The sequence below is a fragment of the Vigna unguiculata genome, chromosome 7, assembly GCF_004118075.2.
Source record: "Vigna unguiculata cultivar IT97K-499-35 chromosome 7, ASM411807v1, whole genome shotgun sequence".
Taxonomy (NCBI): Eukaryota; Viridiplantae; Streptophyta; class Magnoliopsida; order Fabales; family Fabaceae; genus Vigna; species Vigna unguiculata.
In genome coordinates this window covers 31,172,149-31,195,697 of record NC_040285.1, presented here as the reverse complement: position 1 = coordinate 31,195,697, position 23,549 = coordinate 31,172,149, and the positions used below count along the sequence as shown (strand labels likewise).

The 23,549-nt window shown below is 29.7% G+C and overlaps 3 protein-coding genes across 5 annotated transcripts; 2 read left to right on the top strand and 1 right to left on the bottom strand.

Moving 5' to 3' along the window:
• Nucleotides 1–649: 649 nt before the first annotated feature.
• On the bottom strand, nt 650–3,984 carry LOC114190899 (glucomannan 4-beta-mannosyltransferase 9-like). The gene is made up of 9 exons (XM_028079967.1): nt 3,452–3,984; nt 3,240–3,338; nt 2,696–2,948; nt 2,463–2,573; nt 2,240–2,376; nt 1,907–2,020; nt 1,602–1,801; nt 1,322–1,516; nt 650–1,030 (listed from the first exon to the last, which is right to left on the bottom strand). Exons 1-9 carry the CDS (start codon nt 3,770–3,772, stop codon nt 868–870), a joined length of 1,593 nt encoding a protein of 530 aa, XP_027935768.1. The 5' UTR covers nt 3,773–3,984; the 3' UTR covers nt 650–867.
• A 12,827-nt stretch (nt 3,985–16,811) lies between these two features.
• LOC114189805 (GABA transporter 1-like) lies at nt 16,812–19,424 on the top strand. The gene is made up of 7 exons (XM_028078503.1): nt 16,812–17,243; nt 17,365–17,595; nt 17,895–17,992; nt 18,094–18,280; nt 18,365–18,495; nt 18,677–18,913; nt 18,996–19,424. The coding sequence occupies exons 1-7, from the start codon at nt 17,120–17,122 to the stop codon at nt 19,374–19,376; spliced, it is 1,389 nt and encodes a 462-aa protein (XP_027934304.1). The 5' UTR covers nt 16,812–17,119; the 3' UTR covers nt 19,377–19,424.
• Nucleotides 19,425–20,185: 761 nt separating this feature from the next.
• On the top strand, nt 20,186–22,297 carry LOC114190186. 3 transcript variants are annotated; one of them, XM_028078983.1, is made up of 2 exons: nt 20,186–20,636; nt 22,057–22,297. In XM_028078983.1, the coding sequence occupies exons 1-2, from the start codon at nt 20,346–20,348 to the stop codon at nt 22,174–22,176; spliced, it is 411 nt and encodes a 136-aa protein (XP_027934784.1). In that variant the 5' UTR covers nt 20,186–20,345; the 3' UTR covers nt 22,177–22,297. The 3 variants fall into 3 exon arrangements, with proteins under 3 accessions (XP_027934784.1, XP_027934783.1, XP_027934785.1); XM_028078982.1 differs by lacking the exon at nt 22,057–22,297 and adding an exon at nt 21,639–22,046 and having other exon boundaries at nt 20,194–20,636; XM_028078984.1 differs by lacking the exon at nt 22,057–22,297 and adding an exon at nt 21,606–22,046 and having other exon boundaries at nt 20,204–20,636.
• The last annotated feature ends 1,252 nt before the right edge of the window (nt 22,298–23,549 follow it).

The following is a 23,549-nucleotide window of genomic DNA, read 5'->3' as shown; positions in this document are numbered from 1 at the left end:
TTCCATTTTATTTCCAGTTTAGGTTTTGTGGTAATTTTATTTCTGAATAACATCAACTTTAAAGCAAATCCTAATTTTGTTTCTTTAATCAATCAAGATTCAAATTTGAGGGCTCTTTCTTTTTTTACTTTTTAAACCGTTGGAGATCACAGATTTTCTACAGATAAACAAATTTACAATTTTTTGTTGGATTAAATTAGGTTTAAGGTTTTTTTATTATTAAGATGATATCATATTATTTAAAAGTCTCTTTTGTTTGTTTTTACCAACTATCGAGTCGCTATCTGGTTACTCATAAATATCCAGTCTCAAACTCAAGATGTATATATCTCAACACGAGAAGACGTGTTAGAGATCTACAATGATTAAAGATAAAATAAATTTACAGTGTATAAGTGAATGCAAATTTTACTTTCAAAGTTTGATTTGTAAGGTTGAATTAGACTTAAATTTCATTTCTTCTTTTAAGATAAAATTATTAATAAATTATTGAATTTAGATTAAAATAAGGCCATCTTTGAAAGTGAAGATCAAGATTGTCACACAGCTTAACTTCCAGGTTAGAGAAGGGAAGGTGGGAAGCAGAAACTGTCAACTTGCTTCTGTGTTCCTGATTTCCAATTTATAGAATTTATTGATAATTCTTTCCAAGGGATTTCAAATAATACACAAACTTTTTCTGTTTTGTTTATCTATGTTCTTTGTCTATGTCCATATAAAAACAATACAAAACATGACAAATAATGGTTGTAAAGTAATGTATGGTACTAAAACAAATTGAATTGTAGCTATGAGCAGAAGAAACTGCATTGTGTTCCTTGAAGTGAATGACAGCCACGTCGAATAATTCTGAGAAAAGAAGCTCCTTTATGAATTAGGAACAAAGGTGCCAACATAGCCAACCCCTACAACAAAGAAGGCAATAGATTGCAGGAAAAGATATATGAAGTAGTGGTTCCTCCCATAGGTAAGGTCATAGCATCCACAGAAAAAGAGGTAAGCCCCCACTAGAAGTTCCAAGAAATGAAGCCTGTCAATCATCAAAAAACAAGTAATGAAGGTGAAATAGTGAATGCTAGTTATGAAATCACATACTAAGTTGCTTGTACAATTCTTTCCATCAACCAAATTCAGACACCAAATACCCAACCGGAGGAAATATAATTCAATTTTACAAAACTGACTTATAAAATGAGGTTTGCATCCACTTATATATTATAAATTAGTTTTATCTCTCGTCGATGTAAGACTTTCAACAAATCATAACCTTATGTTGGTACGAGGTTAATAAAAGTAGAGTATTTTCCTTGTGTTGGTGTACCTTTCACTAATCTTGATACGAGGCTTCCTTGCTGCTTTGCCACCTGACTTTGTCTTAAGGGCATCTCCCAATTTCTCAGTAACTACCCATTCATTTACTCTCCCTGCCTCTAGCAAACCTGTGAGTGTTGCCTTGGTCCTATGCATTGACATAACATTTTCAAAGAGTATCCAGAATACGAGTAAGTGGATTGACCTGAACAAGATATAGATGAAAAGTTACTCACAAATCAACACAAGAAAACCTTGCCTGCAGAAAATTGCTAACTTATAATGCTTACCTTGGAGTTCCAACTGCATTGAGGAGTGTGATGATAGAAGGTATATACACAGCACCCCACTTAGGAACTTCCACTTCTGGAACTAGAACAGTGGCTGGCATAACCACACAGTAGAATACAAATGTGACCACATGAGCTACGATTTTCCGGACAAAGAAGAAACTATAAATCACATAAAACTTCTTCCAAGTGGAGACTTTCTGCATGGCATGGTAAAAAAGAAATTACAAGAGAAGATGGAAGATAATACAATTTGACCTCTTCAAACAAACTATAGAAATTGAGTTTTACAAGGAAACTGATACCTTGTTTCTCATGATTTCCATTGCCATTTTCTTGAAAAGATTAGCTGGGCCACATGACCACCGATGCTGCTGATAACGAAAGGCTTTGAAGGTACTTGGCAGTTCACTTTTCACCTAAATTTGTTTAGATTACAGAAAACAAATAATTCAGTACAGGAGAGAAGACTCATCGGAAAGTAGATGTGTTACTGAAATTACATAAAAAATACTTAATTAGATTAAAATGATTATATTCATTCACTTTTAAAGTTGAAATTAAAATGTATCAAAGTTTCAAAGAATAACAAAGTTCAGGACTAAAAACATATTTCACCCTTCAAAGATTCATCATACCTTAAGATCGCTAAGATACACAAATTTCCCTCCTTTGAGGCCAGCTCGGACAGCCAGATCCATATCCTCCACTGTTGTGCGGTCCTTCCATCCACCAGCTTCATTTAATGCTGAAATTCTCCACACACCAGCAGTGCCTGCAACATATCATCTGCATTATTCACATGACTGCTTCTACTACCCAATGACAATATTTGTACTGTTTATTAGGGAAATGATTTACCATTGAAACCAAAGAAGGCATAGGTTGAGGACCCAACTTCCTGCTCCACAAGGAAATGATAGTCCAGTGACATCTCTTGCATTCTTGTCATTAAGCATTCATCAGCATTAACTGCCACACACAAGGTATCTTAAAAATGAAACACAACTAGATAAACCAGATGCAACTTAAGGAAGTTTTGATCTTTGCTGCAGAACACCTTTTTCATGAAGGTTTAATGAGAAAAAACTCACCAAATTTCCATCGAGCTTGGACTAGTGCAACTTCTGGGTTGTGAGCCAGAAATGGTATTGTGCGGCGAAGGAAGTTAGGCTCAGGTTGGAAATCAGCATCAAAGATGGCCACATAATCACACAAGTTCACATAGCTATGCTTCATGCCTTCTTTAAGAGCTCCAGCTTTGTATCCATTTCTGTTCTGTCTGATCTCATACTTTATGTTTATGCCTTTGCTGGCCCATCTCTGGCATTCCACTTCCACCATTTTCTGAGTATTTTTGGTTAAAAGAAACAGAAAAAGGTCATGTGAGCACAAACTATGATCAGAGAGAACATAGAAGAAGCCTTGGATTTTCTGACAGAAAGTAATTTTGTTATCAAATATTGACCTTACACATGACTAATGAGTAAACTTGCTTTTTAGTAGCCCTTATAGAGTAGAAAGTATCTCAAAATAGGCTTTTGATGACTAAGAAAAAAAAATCTAAAAATATTTAACATGCTTTAGTTAATGAAAGATAAAGGAGCAAATTTTCAGTTAGGGATGGATAATGTCAACCTTAATGATTGGGTCAGTGGAATCATCAAGAACTTGAATTATAATCCTATCAGACGGCCATGATATCCCACATGCAGCTCCAATTGATAACTGATACACCTGCAAGCAATGAAACAGTAAAAAAATTCAGTAAAAGAAAAATTCTACTCCAAGAAACAATGCATGTGAGAGCAATATATGCTAAATGTGATAACTTTTCAGTAACACTGTACCTCTTTCTCATTGTACATAGGAATTTGTACCAAGACCATTGGGTATGCAGAGTTTCCAATCTCAAGGTCATCTCTGAGAGGTTCCCATTTATACTTGTTATCTGGTTTGTACCTAAACAACTTCACAAAGATTATGACTACACCCATATAAACTCTCTCCACAAACAACATAATTGACATGGCTAGGCACAAAGCCACAAGCAATTTCAGCAATGGAACCACAAGGGGTGCTCTGGTTTGCTGCCAAATCAAACCCATTTGGCTTGCACTGCCATCATAATGCAGGTTTTCAAACGTAGCTGCTGATGAAAGCCGATCCATCTGGTGGCTTTCTGTGGAGAGACAAATTGCACTGATGGAATGGTGTGACTATATAGAACAAAGTGAGATCACTCACTCACTAACTGTTTGTGCTTGGTCTTGGTGGCTTGTTGGCTTTGCGAAAAGAACACGAATTGTTTGTAGTTTTTTTCACTTTTGGCCACTCACTCAGTGATTGTTGCTTAGGAGTTACGTTAAGGCAACAAGGAAGAGCAAGAGAGTAGAGTCAGAAGGCACTATTATAGCACAGTACTAACAAACAACAAACAAAGTAACAATGCATTTACACTGAGCTCCATGTGCAACATTTTGTGACACCAACCTAACGTATGGTGCAGTGTTTCTCAAGCTCTCTCTCTCTCTATTTTCTTATGAAAAATGGGAGAGAGATAGAGAAGAAGGGTATTTATTTGAATGTCTTGAGCAATGATAGAACAAAGTGTGAAGTGTTATTTATATTTGATAAATTGCAGAGTTTGTATGAAAGGGAAGGAGAAAAAAATTGCAAAACCATTATGATGAGATGAATGGATTATGGACACAGCTTGCTTCAGAGTTGAAACCAGAAAAGAGTGTCACAATCCAGTGGCGTTTGCAGACATGTATGGAGCAGTGCTTTCTACAAAGCTACTCATTATTTCCTAACACCAAGGTTGAGATTTTGTCTATGAAATTTTTTTGAGGGAACTTCATTTTCGTCATAAAATTGTGTTGATACAAAAATAAATTAAACATTTTAAAAAATTATTTTGTTGTGTTAAGTAGTAACTAAATTTGTTTATCATCGTTCTTTCATATTTATCATCGTTCTCCTACTCATCTTTATTTTAGATAATTTAAAAAAATTACATTGTTCTTTAATTTTGTAACTTATCTATAAAATACGTTACTCTTTGTAACAATTGTTTGACTTTTACTTAATTAATATTTCATATTTTTATTTAAGATATATGTAATTATAATTTTTTATATATATAATATTGAAAAATATATACTAAAAAGAGTATTTTAAGTACATGGAGTAAAAGAAGTATTTATTTTACTCTTTAGTTTTTGTGTTTTTGGAAAGAAGCTTGGGAATTTGTAATTTGATTTTGGTTCCTTTTACATGTGTCCAAATAGAATGATTAGAAGATGTTGTTAAATTAGACAAAGAACAGCCAACAAAAACCATGTACTTGGGTGGTTGACATGTCCATGTATTTTATAGGTCCCAAGTTCTATTCACCTTAATTTTGTATCGACAAGTTTGATGCTGAAAAAGTACACATTGAAAATTGACATGTATAATTTTTTGGCACTTTATAAGCATAATAATCAAATTGTGTGATAAATTATAATTAATATATGCCATCTATTTTCTCCAAATAAATTTAATTGAACTTGACGGATTATGAACATTGAAAGGCCACTTGATATCATCATAAATATACATTAATACCGTGCTTTAATTCTCTTAATTAAGATCAGAAAAACGTACGAAATGAGAACTTAAAAATTTACTTATATTTATTCATTAATAATCAAGGTAACCAATTTGAAGAAAAAATTATCGTACTTATAAGATATTTTAATCCAAATAAATAATAGCTATCAAGATTCCAGATGAATCAATGGAGGTATATATATTTAAAGGGAGAATACTAACTAGTGTCCTGAGAGTATTAGTTAAAGTGTAATTAATGAATATTGAATTTTGTAAAAGTTGATAGATAACGGTAATATTGAATGAATCATGATCTTAATAATTGTTAGTGCAATTTTACTTTATTTAAAGAATAAAAACATCTATAAGTGTTATATATTTATAATTGATAATTTATTTGGTGAAAAAAAAGTTAAAAAATAATTAAACATAAAAAACTATATTTTAATGTTACTAAATATTAAAATATAATTAAACATAAAAATATTAATTAACATATGTATCATCCATCCCAATTATAACATTTTAACACTAATAAAATAGAATGTTTCATCATAGTATTGAAAACAAATAATTCAATGTACAGAATATATTCATACAGTCTTACAAAAGATATGACTATAAAAATATATCATTTATACACTTAAATTGAAACTAACAAGCTCTATACATAAACTATTCACTTACAAAAACTCTCTGAAACCTTTTAAAACTCTAACTAATGGCTCCTTATCTTTCAGGGGTATCTTTAAATCTGCAACATCTTCTGCTCCCACCAAATAGGTCTTCTGCTCTCACCAAATAGATGATTATCATAAGAGAAGGGACCAACAACACAAGAAGACACAAAACACACAACAGGATAAGCTAGTGTACAACAGACTGGATGCAAGCCAAATCAGAGAAGACTCACAGGAAAACAAGCAAAAGTTTAACCTAAACGAATGAAAAAATTGGTCGAACAGAAAAGAAGAGTTCGCCAAGAGGATCATTTTAACGGTCTTCAATCTTCAAACAGACTAACAAAGAGGGAGAACTCTTAGAGAGAAGGTCAAAGAACTTTGTAAAGTGATTTATAGAGATAATATTTTTAGAACGATGAAACTTGTTTATAAGAATTTTATTCATACTAAAATATTTTAATATTAAAATAATTGAGTCTCACTATTTTTAAATCACTATCACTTTTAAAACTTCATTTTCTTAAGTATTTCAACATAAAATAAACAATAAAATATTGTTTGTTTTCTTTATTAAAAAAATAAACAATATTTTATTTTATGTTAATTTAAGTTTTTTTTTCATTTAATTATATTTTAATTTTTAATAATATTAAAATATATTTATTTTATTATTTAACTATATTTTAACTTTTTTTTGTGTGTAACAAATAAATGATCAATTATAATATAATAGTTATGACAAATTTGTCATCTAAATAAAGTAAAATTTATTAATAATTAAGATAATAATTCATTTAATATCTCAATTAATTATGAATTTTTTAAAAAAATCAATATTTATTAATTACACTTTAAATAATGCTCGACACTAATTAACGGGACCTATTTAAACAAATAATTTACATTTTTCTTTTAATTTTAAATATTTAAGTATCAACTACAAATTTAAAATTATAATACAATAGTTTATATATATATATATATATATATATATATTATTATCGAGGGAAGTCACTAATTAAAATAAAAAAAAAATAACGGGACCTATTTAAACAAATAATTTACATTTTTCTTTTAATTTTAAATATTTAAGTATCAACTACAAATTTAAAATTATAATACAATAGTTTATATATATATATATATATATATATATATATATAAAAGATGAACAGTTAAAAAGTTATTTTTTTGTTTATTTTAATTAGTGACTTCCTTCGATAATAATAATAATAATTTTATATATATATATATATATATATATATATATATATATTTTAAGTAAGAAAGATAATGCGGAACTAATTGACTCATGATTAAAAAAGCAAGATGGGCTAGCATTTTGAGTCTTTTGGCTCGCATAAATTTGACATTCTTAATTTGCAGTATGCGGGCCTAGGATGAGATGGGACAAGCTAATGCGTTGATCTGCATAATTTTTTACACATATAATTTGGTATATGTTTTTTGCATTTATTTTTTAGCTACACATGTAATTTGTTAACACTTCATATATGATGTTGCATGTATGAAATTGACAATTAAGTTTTGGCAACAAATTTATGCAATATTATTTACTATCAAGAAAAGCAGGCTATCAATATAGGGTGAGCCATTATTTTTAGCCTACATTTTTAATGTGGGACGAGCTACATTAAAAATGAATTAAATGAACTAGTCTAGTTCACATTTGCAAGTCAAATGCGGACCGAGCCTAAATGAACTAGTATAGTCCACATTGTCATCTCTATTTATTATGGATCATTCGGTTCACATAATATTCTTTTTTACAAATTTTGTAATATGTTTTATTAGAAAATGGTAAGAATACTAATTTTTGGTAATGGTGTAACAAGTAAAGTATTTTAGGTCTCCAACAAATAAAGACCTCAATTTTTTTCTTCTTAATATTAATATTCCTCTAATAAATTAATTATAAAATTATTTAAGAGAAAAAATCTTCAACAAATTTTTTTAGAACTAATATACTTCTATTAAATCAATTATAAAATTATGTTTAAGAAAAAAAAATCAAATTTTATTTTAATATTAATATATTTCTATTAAATTAATTATATTTTTATATTTGAAAACAAAATTTAATTAAATTATTATAATGTTTATACTATCTGTTAATTTTTATTGGTATTAAAAATTATATTTTAATGAATTAAAACTTTATTTCTTTCGATATATTATAATTCTATTTAAGAAAAGAATAGTGAATAGTTATTATATTCTCATATATTCAATTTTTATTTTTATTTTCTTTCTTTATCTGTTGGCTTATATTGTGATTTCACTTGATTTTTCTTTTGCTTTTCTCTATTTTAAAGTTATTCTTTCCAGGATTTTAACATATTTCATTCATTGAATTTTAAGCTCATTAGTTTGTTTTTCTTTCTATTTATGTTAATATTTTTTTTATTTTATTTGTATTAGGATTATAAATATGCTTCTTCTTTTTTAATTTTTTTTTAATTTATAAATTTTGAAAGTTTTTTTACAAATATTTTAACGAGGAATTAACATTTTTGCTTTGAATTGGAAAACTTTTAATTATATTAGAGTTTAACCTTTTGGTATATAATCAAAATAAAATCTCTAATAATACGAGTTGGAATTGAGAAAAAAAGGAGTTAAATTAAATTAATTATAATAATTTAATAAGTAATTTTATATAAAAAAATAAATTTTAAATAAAAGACATATTTTTAAAATTATTTTAAACTTTCCAAATCCTTAAATCACCTATGATTACGTACCTTTAGTTGAACAATTTTTATTTTCAATTCAAAAAGGACAATACAATATTTCATACAAAAAATGAGAGAAGTTATTTTCCTAATTCAATATAGATTTTATTTTATTTTTAAAAAATATTTTAAATTTAAAAGAATTCCAATGAATACAAAAAAAGAAGAAGTGATAATCATATTTTTAAAAATATCTAAAAATAACAATCTTATTATACAAATATATATGAGAAAATTCTAAAGTAAGATACTAAAGTCTGAAAGGAACATATTTGAATAATATTATTGAAATAAGTAATTAAAATTACTTAAACCTTCATCATTTGTGTAGGTTACGATTACTCTAAAAGCCCCAAAACTTCATTAATGTGATCTGGTTTTTTGTTCCAATTCTGAGTAGTTATGCGTCCCTAGTAGTAGTACATAAAAATTTGCAATGATGCTGACGTGTTAGGTCAAAGTTTATTGATATTGTATAGCGGTAATTGCTTGTTTCATTGTAACTGTTGAAACTCTTGGCAAAGAGATTCCAAATTGTGATAATTATAATGCATTATCTTAAAAAAGCAAAGAATTTGGTTTAATCCACATTATGTGCTTTATGATATGAAAGAACTGCTTTTGAAAAACTGTGATCAGTGTGTCTACAGTTTGGCTTCTGAAACAAGAGGCAACACTTCAACCAAAAGCGTTCAAGCTACTGGATTAGGGTTAGTTAGTCCCATTAAAATATATTCATAAACTAACCCTAATTCTTCATCTCAACCAGGCTTTTTCTTCCTCCACTCACACAATTTCTAACTACACCCCCATAATTTTAGAATGGCTATTTTATTTTATAAAGCTGATTTCCAACTTATTTATTCTACGAATCTTTCGACTCAAGTTTTTCATAATTCTTGGAACATAATTTCAGAACATGGTTTTAGGAACACGCTTTTCATAACATATGAAACGCAATGTGCTTTCTAACATAGGATTTTTGGAGTAAACATTTCAGAACATATTCGAAAACAAAGTTTTCAAAACATACGAGATACCTGGCGATATTTCAAAAATTAGATTTTTAGAATGAGTTTTGTTTTTTTTTCAAACATATCTAGTATCTTTTAGAATGAATTCTCTGGAACAAGTTTGTTTCCAAACAGTTTACTATCTCTTCTGTTTTTAAAAGAGTACAACACTATGATAAAAGACATAAGTGCAACCACGATTAGAGATGTCAAAATAAATTTTAATCGGTAGATCAACTTAGTTCACTACAAATTCGGATTGAATTGAAAAAAATTTAGTTTTTCAAAAATGGGTTGAATTGAACCCGATTCACTTAATCCACGAGTTCAAATCGGGTTGAAACTGGGTTGACCAACTTTACTCATCAACATTTTTTGATGATTTTTTTAAAATTCTTTTGTTATAATTATTTACTACTCCTAATTATCTAATTATATAGGTTCACACATTCATATAGGTGAACACTTTAATTTCATTATTATAAAATATAAATTAAGTCAATTCACTATCATTATAAAACAATAAATATATAAAAGAAATTACAAAAAAATAATAATTCGTAAGTGAGTCAATGCACTAACCTACAAACCTTTAGTGAGTCGGACCGGATTGCAAAATTTATGGTTCATCGAAAAGTGAGTCGAGTTAAACTAGTATTTTTTAGTTTAACCTATAATGATGAATCAACCTGTATGAACCGAGTAATAATAATGATAACATATTGAAATGAAGAAGGAAAATTTAGTTCCTTTAATTTTTAACATGCGTAAACATAATAATCATGCAGTCAAGAAAGAAAAAACTCTGAACAAATGGAATGAGATGTTCTAAATTTCGCCAACCTATTGTCAAAGTCCATTTTTACAACAATGTTTATAACGACGGAAGAAAGAAGAATATATAGGATTTAATTATTTATTTAATTTTACAATACCTTGTAACGTTTTGTATGAAATAAGCGTTGTGTTATTGCAATATAATAATAAGAAGAATAAATATTTGTATTTGGATTTATAGCGAGTTAAAAGTGTAATAAAAATGTTAAAGCATAGAAACTTGTATGGCTTGAGGGTTTGGGATTTTGAATATTCTCACTTTATTCCTGGTTTCTTTTTTGTCGACTTGAATAACACGTATTTTTGCCTTTTATTAAAGCGGCGTCTACATGTTTTGCGTAAGAATTAAGCAATTAATAATTTTTTTGGAGTTGGAATGTGTTTGATGTAGTGTATAATTCCTACCATCTTTTTCATCTTTGAGACTTGGATTTGTTTTCCTTCGTATGGAACTTACATATAAAAATGTGAATCCACTAAATTTCGTTTTTTGGAAATCTCCTCCATGCAAGGCAATGGTCAACAACCTTCCAATGGCCACATAAGCACTTTTTTGGTTTGTTGATCGTCCACAACAAAAAGCACTATACTTCTTTGTGGACCGTTATCACACATTTCCAGAGAACCTTCCATTCCATCTACCCTTTGTCATTACAAGACAAATTGGATAAACCACAATACCTGGCAAGAGCAAGACACCTGTGCAAAATGTGGCTAAAGCCCCATTTAGAAAAATTACTAAAATGGATAGATTTGAATTTTTTTACTAAAATGGATAAGTTGTTTTATTTTTTTATCAGAAAGAATAAAATAAATAAAATAGAGTACTTAAGATATTCTAATTCTTCTACAAAAAGAGTTATAAGGTACTTTCACATAAAGTTTACACATTTTAGGTATTTATGCTAATAAAGTGTCGAGAACGAGACTAATATGTTAGTCTAATATTATAACAATCTATAATTGCACAGATGTTATAGATTGACAGACATATCTAGTAATAGAATAATTTTTCAGACCTTGATCACTTTAGGTTAATGTAGAGGTTATAAAGTCACATGGAATTATGCTCCCAATATGATGTTATGCTGACGTAATGAGCATAATGCTATTTTTCTAGTGGTTGTCTACCCTTGCTTATTGTCCCTCATGCCTGCATATGCTTTTTGTCGCCCAATTCCATTCATGCATTAGAGGAGTTGTATTGTCCTGTTGTCTATTCCAGATAGAAAGAACATTTGTATTTCACTGCAATCTCATCCTCAGCAAAACAGAACATATCTTTCTCAACCCTTCCATTTACATGACTTTTATCAACATCAAATGAAAGTCGTGTTATTCTGATACAACTTTAATAAATATAAAATATGTTTGAAAAAATGCATTATCAATAAAGAATATTCTTCCAAAAATCATCATATTAACTGACAAATAAGATAAAAACAAGGAATATAAGGATATAAGATAGAAATCTCCAAAATCGAAAAAAAATCACGAACACTAAAGAATAACACTATGTAAAAATTTGTACAACATATAAACTACTATCTCATGTCCTTTAACCCAAGTACATCCATACTCTCAAAAGCAAAAATTAAACTCAAACCTCACAACATTCTACTACTCTATTACAATAGTATAAGAAAAGTTAAATACAAGCTTAAAGTGTATTTAACTGGGACGAGAATTATCATAAATTTAAAGCTCATTATATAATCGCTAACACTTATCTCTAAATTATCCTAGACGATGTGAAATTTTTCAAGACAGTATTTTCATCTGTCCAAAAAATATACCAAAAATTAAAGTCATGTCCCCTTAATATGATTTTAACTCACCCTAACATTATTATTTTTTCATTAAAATCGTGTGAAAAATACAATTTATTCATATTCGTAATTTTTTTTAATTTAACCATTTCAATAAATTTTCAAAAAAGTTGCAGCAGAATAGTGCTTTTGCCCCCAAAATGTCATCAAACATTATGTCTTACCGAGGTTAAGAATAAAAACATAAGACTGGTCGTTAAGGAGAAGGTTGTTAAGTGAACACAGTTTCTTCGATTTTCTACCAAAATGCCTTGTCGCCGTTTCACTTTCAATGAAAAAGTGCAGAGCATCTTACTTTAACGGGGCACACCCCAGACAAATGCAATTATGCATACGCGCAAATATTTGATAAGTAAAAAAGAAAAAGGAGACATTTAAAAGAAAGTATAAACAAATCCTAAAGAAGGGAGAAATCAAATAAAGTTAGGTAGGTTGAGGAAAAAAAAATTGAAATTCTTGATGAATTTATTTACTGTGTTTGTAGCTTTTGGATCCGTTAGCAAACCGAATAAAATGGATATTGTTTAAAAATGTTACGCAAAAAGTGTAAAATTAGGTGTATTTTTGGTCTAAGTTTCAGACCGAAACATTCACGAAAAGCATTGAAGATATTTTTGGTGAATGAGAGGATCACTCTTATTTGTGTTAATGAAATCAAAGTAGAGTGTCCAATGAGCAGAGTTCAGACTTTTCAAACTCATTTATTCATTGATGTTGTTTTTGGCTTAAGATATTGTTGATGGGGATAAACTAAACGTGCATGCATGAATAAGTGATTGTTGATTATTATTAGTATTAGTGTCATTTTCAAAGGTTTAATTGGAAAGAGTTATGAGCCGACGGAGAAGGAAAATTCAAACTTCAATGGATCCTTACTTTGAACGCTGGCTATAGCTTGTTGCATTAAAGCTGGGGGACAAAATATACTCAATTTTCTTTTATCCTATTAACTTGAAACTAAATAAGAAAAAATATTTTAGAATATAACATAAATTTAATTGTTTTATTATTTTTTTTAAAAGTCAACTTTCTTATTTATTTTTATTTGAAGACAAATGATATGAGTGTAATTGGATTTAAATAAAGTTATGAATTCAGCTTGAATAGCATTTTAATAGAGGAGTTAAGTTTTTTCTCCATGTGGTCTTTTGAAGAACATCTATTAATTTTAGAGTAAATTTTGTTTGTTGAGTCACCATCGATTAATTTTTTAACTTGAATATAATAAATTAGTAGAAAACACGAAATTATAAAAAAGATACATCTAAAAATATGGTCAATTAAGTTTTTTTTTTTTATGATGACTAATCATCAATAATTATATCTATAAAATATCTAAAAAATAATAATAATTACACTATGTTTCATACCTTCAAAAAATAACGACAAAATTTAAATACATATTTTTTTCTGTAACCTTTTAATAACCCTTCTAATGATAAAACCGTGAGATAATTCTGAATTTTAAATTGAAAAATATCTTATATGCACTAGTTGATTATAATTATAATGATATTATCTCAAAAAACTTTAAACATTAAGATAGATAAGAATGAAAAAGTTATAACAATTTAAATACTTTTTTTTATTCCCTAATGTGCCTATTTAAGATCCAAAAAATAACATTTGTAAGAATATATGCGTTTGTTCGTCTATTCAAGTTATTTTTATTTTGATTTGTGACATTTATATTTTTTATTGGAGTTTTAGATATTTATATAAAGAATAGGGCACGAATTTCACATATATTGTTGCCCGTACGTAATTCACCTTGTAAACCTTGATATGTAACACATGAAAAATGAGATTGTTTGTTACACTTTTAATTGTTTTCCATATGTGATGTAATTTTTTATACATTAAATATTTAAAATTTCTCAATAAAATTTCTTTATAAAGGGTTGGATAAATTTTGAAGATGCTGATACTTTTTGTTAACAAGTATCGTATTGCGAAAACAATTATGTAATCAAATGTTTATTAACATATATTTAAACCTTAATTCGATGAGTGGTAATAAATTAGTGTCTCTGTTTTTCTATAATTCTAATTCAACTCTAAATGATTAAAAATGTTTTTAATTCTATCAAGTACACAAGTACTGCATTCAAGTCATTCTAAAACTATTCCAAATCAAACATAATCTCATAAATCACACTTTCTTAATGTTATCATATAAATAAGCTGTAGCTTATTTAAAATTAAGAAAAAAAATAAAAATATACTATTGATATATATAGATATGCTGTCTCAAATTTCATTTATCAAAATCTTATTTTTTTTACCAAGATATTCGGGGTGAGTGTGATGTTAGTTTTTAAATTGTAAATATAAATCTAAAATAAAATATATCCCAATGTAATTAAAGTAAATTAAATTAAACCTAATTCCAAAAGTAATTTTTATCTTATTTTTTGATATACGAGATTCTATATTTGTTACTTGCTTTCTCGATATCTGAAAAGGATAAACATAAATAGACAATTTTTACCACCTAATCTTAGTTACCAAAATCAAGTCTACGTTTAATTTTAAAGTTTATCTTATTTCTAGAAAGACAAAGTTTGAATCAAGATCAACAGGGACCTTTTTATTTATTTATTACCAAATTCAAGTCAAATTAAAATAACGCTATAAACTATTTCTTAACAGTCAAATTTAAATAAATAAAATATTTCAATTTATTAATTTACTTATTAAATAATCATAACTTTCTGTGCTAAAAAGAAAAAAAAAACATTTTATTTTTAATCATTACATAAAGAAATTTGTTTCCGAACTAGAAAATTATTCTCTCTCCATCATCTCCTAACTGTACCCAGATACAATGTAACACATGCCAAAAAAGTAAATTTTCAAATACACATGTCAGTGAAAGCATAAGAATCTAACAAGGTAAAATTGTGTCTGTTATATTAGTGTCACTATAATGAATAAGAATCTAACAACGATCTAAGAAAACATTATTCTATCCACTCATTTATGGTTTGAATTCCACATAATATCTTCTCTTTTCTTACAATTCTACAAAATATCTCTGACTCAATTAGTCTATGTTCTTGGTTTCAAAATCTTATAAGTCAATACATTGCCCGCATCTTTCTGCAAAACCCACTCCAAATTTTATTAAAACAGATTAAATTAAATAAAATTAAAATAAATTAATAACTTTTTTATTTGATCCATTATAATTTGAAATAAAATTTATAGATGTTCTAATCTATTCAGATTTTGCTTTGACTGGATACAACACCTGACTCCGCATAAAATATTTAATACCGTTAAGGTTTTCTTTTGTTGTTGTGATAATACCGTTAAGGCTTCTTTGTCTGTGTTTTTGTAAAGTAAAGAAATTAAAAGTTGAAATATAAAAATATTTTATATTTTTTTGTTAGTTCTAAATTAACCTTTTGATTTTTAAATATTAAAAATAAATAAATATAGTATTTTTAATTTAAAGATATTAAAATTTTTTACTTAATAAACTGTTTCATACTAGAATTTAGATAAGAACATATCAAATAATTTAAACTACTTAAATCTCAAACTAACATGTTTGTTGCATGAATAAAATTTAATATAATTAAATTAAAATAATTATATAAGTTGTAAAAATTAAAATATATCAAAAGATTTTAAATTAAAAGACCTAAAATATATTTAACTTTTTAAAAAATACAACTAATCATTAACCTAACCCGTAAGATAATTATTATAAATAGGATTAAATATGTTTTTAGTTTCTTAATTTTAAGTGAAAATTGAAATTAGTTCCTCTTCGAAACTTTTGATTAGTCTCTCAACTTTTACAATTGTGTGGGTTTAGTCTTTTTAACTCAATTTTCTTAAGTTTATTTGATGTTTCGAACGTACTTAATGATAGGATTTGAGTTATTTTTACCGTTTGACACATTTTTACTTCTATGTTAGTTAATAAACTATCGTAAAACGTATTCAAAACGTTAAATCAACTTAAAAAAAAAGTTGTTGAAAGGACTAAATTTATGCAGTTCTAAAATTAAGAGACTAAATTGTGTCAAAATTTTAAAGTGAGACTAATTCTAATTTTCACTCAGTAAAAAAATATATTTAACTCTTGTAAATATTAGTGTTACAATCATCTAATAGATTATAGAAGTACAGAAAGAGTTGATTGAACTTCATAAAAATTCTGAAATACTGGAAACATGAAAGAAATGAGAGAATTGAGGCGTGGCAGGTTCCTGCATGTGTGAAATGAAAATGTTTGTATGGTGCCAGGGTGGATCTGGTCAACCATTGTTGCAAAAATACATAGAATGTGCCATCTGAAAAAAAAAAAATAATATAATATAATATAATTGAGTACAGCTGATTAAATTGACTTGAATATTGATGTTGGATGAGCCACCTTAATGCTTTATTGGCACCCTAAGCATTCATAATAAACTAATCATCGACCAAGTTGTTACATCTGTGTGTCAATGTCCCATAAACCATTCTAAATTATCATTTTCCAACTCACTGTGGTTATGTTTCTTTGACCACCCTCACTCAATCATGTTTCTGCACCTAAACTATTTTTCGTCTTTTTCAACATTCATGTCAACTTGCATCATCGCTTCTTATTTATCTCGCTCTCCGTGTGAGATCATACACTGTGATTCTTATCATTATTTCTAGCTCAAGGTACATATATACATTCAAATTAAATATTAGCTGCAGCGGAAAAACAAAACAAAACAAAACAAAAAACCATTCAAGAACTGATTGATACAACAACAGAGAGAGAGAGAGAGAGGGAGAGAGAAACTGGGAACAAAGATGGGAAATGCTACTCGCAGCTCCTCTGAAGTTTATACAAGTGACAGTGAAAAGGGGTTTGCGATCAACCACTCTACTCCGCCAGAGCTAGATGCAGGGGCAAAGTTCGTTCTTGTATCTCGAGGTGAGAGTGCTTTTCCTTGTTCTTGCTATATATATAAAAAAAAAGCTTTTGATTTTGACTTTTCGATGAAGATGAGAGAAGGGTGTTTGATGAATTGTCCACCTTACGGTGATGTGTGCAGGATCATGGTTGCACTGTGGGTATCATTTGACTACATCTATTGTGGCTCCGGTGCTTCTTACTCTTCCTTTCTCCTTCACTCTGTTGGGTTGGGTCGGAGGAGTGCTTTGGTTGACCCTTGCAGCCGTCATCACATTCTATTCTTACAACCTTTTATCTGTTGTCTTAGAACATCATGCTCAACTCGGGCGTCGCCAGCTTCGCTTCAGGGACATGGCTAGAGATATTTTAGGTCATTCTTCACCCTCTTTTGCTTCATTCCATGAATCACAAACCTCACATTTTTTCACTCAACTATCTTGTTCTTCTATGCGGCATGAGATCAGCATGCTATATACTTTCACTGTTCAGAAGAAAAGCACTTCAGCCTCTTGATTATATAACAGAAGCTTTCTTATTTCTGGTGTTATCCACTAATTTAGTCTGATTTTTCTTTTCCCCTTTATAGACAGTAGTTGGTAGTTACTGTTTTCCCCTTTAAATGGGTTTGTGGCATTCAAAGCTAATGGTATAATTTGAATGTTGTGGCAGGACCTGGATGGGCAAAATACTATGTAGGCCCGCTTCAATTTGCCATATGCTTTGGCACGGTGATTGGTGGTCCTCTAGTGGGAGGAAAGAGCCTCAAAGTAATTAATCACTGGTGTCATTGAGCTATTACAGTATCTTAATTTCCCATTCTCATGTTACTTTGTTTATTGAGAAGCTACATTTTTTTTCCTTTTTGCAGTTCATTTACCAGCTCTACTACCCAGAGGGATCAATGAAGCTCTATCAGTTTATTATTATATGTGGAGCCATAACACTGATTTTGGCTCAACTTCCATCTTTTCACTCCCTGAGGCACGTTAATATGATTTCTCTGATTCTTAGTGTTTTGTATGCCACATGTGTCACGGTCGGTTCTATATACATAGGTAAGGAAAATTGATATGGAAAACACAATTGCGGTTGCTGGCAAATTTGTAATCAACTTGATGTGTTGCTTGTATCCACCACAGGTCACTCAAAATACGCGCGACCTAGGCATTATTCTGTTAGAGGTTCTGATGCTGATCAACTCTTTGGTGTCTTCAATGGTATCTCTATCATTGCAACCGCATATGCTAGTGGAATCATTCCTGAAATACAGGTTTGTGTAGCATCTTGGTACTCATTTTTCAGAGAAACAAATGTTAGATATGCAATCAAAAAAGCAAATTTAGTATGAAAACTTCACTTAAAACTTGTGTTCAGTTCTAACAGAATAAACACCAATTAGACAGCAATGCATCATTTGAGGTCACTAAGTAGAATTTTTTTGAAATGTGCAGGCAACTTTAGCGCCTCCTGTGAAGGGAAAAATGCTGAAGGGACTGTGTGTCTGTTATTCTGTAATAGCTACCACCTATTTTAGTGTGGCCATATCAGGTTATTGGGCATTTGGTAATGAATCTGGTGCTTCAGTTCTTTCCAATTTCCTTAGTGAGACAAAAAAGCCTTTGCTTCCCAAATGGTTTTTCTTGATGACTAATATTTTCATTCTGCTACAAGTGATGGCACTGACTGCGGTAAGAAAAGCCTCTTGTTTACATTTGTCAATTTTTCAATTCGCATGATGAATAACCATAGATTGGTTATGTTATGTTACAGGTTTATCTGCAACCAACTAATGAAATATTTGAAGCAACTTTTGGAGACCCTAAAATGGGACAATTCTCGATGCGCAATGTTGTGCCAAGGGTGGTACTTCGGTCAGTGGCAGTGGCAGCAGCCACGGCTTTAGCAGCAATGTTGCCATTCTTTCCAGATATAATGGCATTGTTCGGGGCATTTGGATGCATTCCTCTTGATTTCATTTTGCCTATGATTTTTTATAATATGACTTTCAAGCCCTCAAAATACACCATTATGTTTTGGGTGAACACGTTGATCGCAGGAGCATCGTCAATTTTAGTTGTAATTGGAGGAATAGCATCTATTAGACAAATTGTTCTTGATGCCAAAACATATAATTTGTTTTCAGATATGTAAAGAGTTTATAGCAATACATACAAACACCGGTGTTTAGTTTCTTTCCAAGTCTACCATTTATCTCAAAATCAAGCAATTCTTTCAACCCTGTCGATTTTGTTAGCATTATGATTATGGGGAATTAATACACGTATACTCTTATACCCAAAATAATGAATCAAATGATTGTGTTGACCTAATATCTTCACACTGAATAGTTGATCCACAGAGCCAAACATCAAGAATATTCTACTACGATACAAATATTTCAATGCATCTCATAAGCGCCAAACATTTTATCTAATTCTACAATGAAATTCACAAGATTCACGCATTTCTCACACCTATATATAAGAAACAATTATGTAACTTATGTAACTGAATAATAATTTTTAAAACTGACATATTTTATTGGATTAGTAAATTTTACTACTTCATTCAATCCAAATTGATTTTATAAAAAATCACAAGTTTATAATATATACGACTCATTTATATGTTTTTGTTTTTAATATATTATTTGTAACATTATAACATAATTATAATTATTTATAAAAAACATATTTAATTAAAAGGAGACTAGGGAATTTTTTGTAAGATAAAAATTATAATTTACACATTTTGTAAAGAAAAAAACAATAATTCCAAATTTCATAAAATATAAATTTATATATATAATAAACCAAAAATTCACTAATTATCAAGAATTAAAAATATAATTTTAAAATAAGTATGATTAATTTAACTTAATTTAAATTAATGAGAGGGATATGAAGAGCGTAACAGTGTTAAGTAACAGTGGAGATGTAATGAAGAAGGTAAGGTGGTAAGGAATGACGTCGTAACCATCCAACTACCTCCTTACACTTTCTCAACCATCCAAACCTCGTTTTCTCTCTATATAAACACGTCAGGTTTCTCATCTCCTTCCATTACTATCTCTGTTAGGGTTTTCTTCTTATTCCCATTGCTATCTCCGTCGCTTCAACAATGAGCACAGACACCGAGGAACCCAAACAGTCTCCACCAAATCTCTTCTCTTTGATTCCTAAAATCCATTTTCAGTTTCCTTTTCTTCCGCACCTGTTGCAACCTCAACCTACACCTTCACCTCCATCTCCACAATCCAACTCTCAGGATGAACCTCCCAAACTCACGCGCAACGTTGTTACTTTCCCCAAAACCCAAGCTACTGTGGTTTCTACCACTCCTCTGCAGGCTGAAATCGACGCCGCCAACTCTCCCGCCGCCAGGACGACCAATCCGTTTTTACTCTGGCAGGTAAATCGTTGTTTCTCTTTCTAAGCCTGAAATTCCAATCATGTTTGTTATATTAGGGTTTGAGGATTCTCTTGGAGCCTGCGACTGTTATTTTTTGATTTCACGAATATTATCTCTTTGTTTCTGAAATTTAGTTAATAGTCGGATTAATGGTGGAAATTACTTCGCTAGTCCCTCAATCGTCATTGTACTTTACCTCGAGTGTATTTTATATCCGAGGATTTTTTTCTTCTTCTTGATTTTATGCTTCCACGTGCTTGTTTTGGATTTGGATGACTGAAATATTCTTCTGGCATTGGATTTTATTTGTCTTTTGTTTCTGCTCCTTAACTAACCACAAAGGATGGATACCTTCTTTTAAGGTCGGCAATCATAAGGTCAACTATAAGCGAAACCTTGGAATTAGGAAATCTCATGGTTGTATAACCAAAATATAGTTCAGTGAATTTCTTAGACTAATGTGGCTTACACTTTTTGGGCATGATAATTCTTGGCTAAATACTTCATACACACTCTTATAAAAGATATATTATAATTATTGCAAGGTTCATAATTTTTTTTAGGTTTGTTTCTATAGGACTTAGCTAGTTATTTTAAATATTTAAGGATTTGTTTTTGAGAAATCTGTTGCGAGGGCTGTTATTATCTAAAAACAATAAAACCTGGCAATATTAAGGTGGTTATGTTAGTTATGTTCTGACTAAATCTGGAAATCTCGACCTATCCCTTTCCACCCAATTAGGTTTAACTTCCAGCATAGTTAAGGAATGGTCGCACAAGCTTCTGTTAAGAGGCTGACATTCTGTTCTGATGTCCGATCAAATAGTCCCGTTGTACTTGGTAATATTGTAATAAAAAATCATCTAGTATTGGATCATCATATCGCAACTGATCTATGTATTTTAAATATCCTTTGATTCTAGGATCTTCACATCTGTGGTCACTTGTGTGTATATGTACCTGTTACAGCTTAGATAAACTCACTTAGATATTTCCCAGAAGACTGACAGGCAGCCAAAAAGTGTTGGAATAAGAGGCCATCGGTTTCTAAGTCTAGAGAGATGTAGCATGTACCCCATGGGAAAGGGTTATCGGGTTAGACTTATCAGATTGAGACCTTTCCCTTTGACAGTGTGGTGTTATGGTGAAGTTTGAAAGAAAGAAGTCTCTGCAAATGGTTTGACGACAGTTTTCCCTGCTCCCTCAAGCCAGAATTGCTCAAGTGGCATTCTCTACGCGTCTTGTCTATTTTGTTAGCTCTTTTTTTTCTCATTTTCTTATATTATTCTTATACTTCTCATTCCTGAGGTTTGTTGAATCTGAATATGATTCTGGAAGAGTTTGTGTAATGTTGTATTTGTTGAGTATGATGTTAAGTCCATTTGCGTTTTCTGACAAGTTTAGTTGATTTGATTGGTAGATTTACGCATTAGGAACGATCGCGATTTCAACATGGGTGTGGGCGAGGTGGAATGAGAGGAAGGGTCGAGGAGGGTCTCCCAATGATGAGAGAAGGCATTCTGATGATGGTAATCACTGAGCTTTGTTCAAGCGATGAACAGAAATTCGCATTAGATTCCGTTCATTACTTTCTGAATTAGTATATATTTTCTTTCATTTCAAATAATAGCATCCATTCTTCCTCGTTTCTGTTCTCAAAATCCATGTGGGTTTTTTAATTCCGATACGCGGATAAAACTTAGTAGGTAGTATGTGCGATCTCCCGCAAATTTTTATTTTTGAATTAAAATAAAATAAAATAGAATTTAAATTTATTTTATATTTAAAATTCATCCAGAAAAGTTTAAAGGAAACTTAACTAAGGTATATATATTATTGTAACATACTTTGCTACTAAATTTTTAAATTTGTCCAATCAGACATAATTTGGTTTTATAAAATTCCATTTCTGAAATTGACATGTGTTTAATCGTTGGTGTATAAGATCCTTTTATTCATACTCTCAATCTTGTAATTTATTTTCAAAATAAGCTTTAGTAATAATGAAATACGCAAAACAAATACTAAATTGCTCCCTTTCCCTTTAAATGTCCTTCCGGATTTTATTACTTTATCTTACTGAAATATTAGTCATTTTAACCTTATTATCTTCTTTTGTTGAATTAAAATTCAATACTTATATTAATTCTAGTCTTATATTATTAACAATAACAGACATCTATAGATGGGTAATGTGTATCAAATTAAATGAATATGGATAGGTGTTTGGAGGAGTGATTTGTTTGTGGTAGCACTAGAAATATTGAAATTTTGTTTTGAAATTAAAGTTTAATGAAAATACTTTTGTCGATACATCATTTGATTGGAGTAATTTTGAAGGTAGTAGATCCTACACGAACATAATAATTATATCATTATTATTATTAGAAAGTAAGACTTTTATTATTGTTGAAAAAATAGTGCAGCACAGAAATTTTAGAAAAGTATATAACGATATAAATAACACGTTTGTGTATCCGCATCTACATTATAAAGGAATGTTATCACAATAAACTTACATTTAGAACGTATCCAAACTATATAGCATTTAGCGTGATAATTAATAGTTATCAAAACTATAATATAATTACGAAAAAGGTGTGTACATAAAAATTAACTAAAAAATATTGACCGCAAGGTGCTTTGGACGTTGGTTGTTGAGGGATGATTTGATTCAATTCAACTGCTTCCTTCCATCGTTAGGTGCTTTTAGAAAGGAATGGTGGTTATATTCAGATTAATTATTGAAATTTTTGTACTTTTGACCAATCTTAATATATTAATTTTCACACACGTATCCTTGTCTTTTTCAAAATCCTACACTATCCGTGTATTGGAACTCCAACGTACGTATGACTTAACTCGCTTCACTATTGTACTGATATGGTTGACAGTTATATCCACACACTTAAA

Bases quoted from the DNA above. Each gene is read 5' to 3' on its own strand.
- LOC114190186 (XM_028078982.1), top strand. From the start codon at position 20,346: ATGAGCACAGACACCGAGGAACCCAAACAGTCTCCACCAAATCTCTTC. The intron at 20,637-21,638 runs GTAAATCGTTGT...ATTTCCCAGAAG, and splicing joins ATCCGTTTTTACTCTGGCAG to ACTGACAGGCAGCCAAAAAG.
- LOC114189805 (XM_028078503.1), top strand. From the start codon at position 17,120: ATGGGAAATGCTACTCGCAGCTCCTCTGAAGTTTATACAAGTGACAGT. The intron at 18,281-18,364 runs GTAAGGAAAATT...TATCCACCACAG, and splicing joins GGTCGGTTCTATATACATAG to GTCACTCAAAATACGCGCGA. The intron at 18,496-18,676 runs GTTTGTGTAGCA...TGAAATGTGCAG, and splicing joins GAATCATTCCTGAAATACAG to GCAACTTTAGCGCCTCCTGT.
- LOC114190899 (XM_028079967.1), bottom strand. From the start codon at position 3,772: ATGGATCGGCTTTCATCAGCAGCTACGTTTGAAAACCTGCATTATGAT. The intron at 1,802-1,906 runs GTATCAGTTTCC...CATGCCATGCAG, and splicing joins TGGAAATCATGAGAAACAAG to AAAGTCTCCACTTGGAAGAA. The intron at 1,517-1,601 runs GTAAGCATTATA...TATCTTGTTCAG, and splicing joins AATGCAGTTGGAACTCCAAG to GTCAATCCACTTACTCGTAT.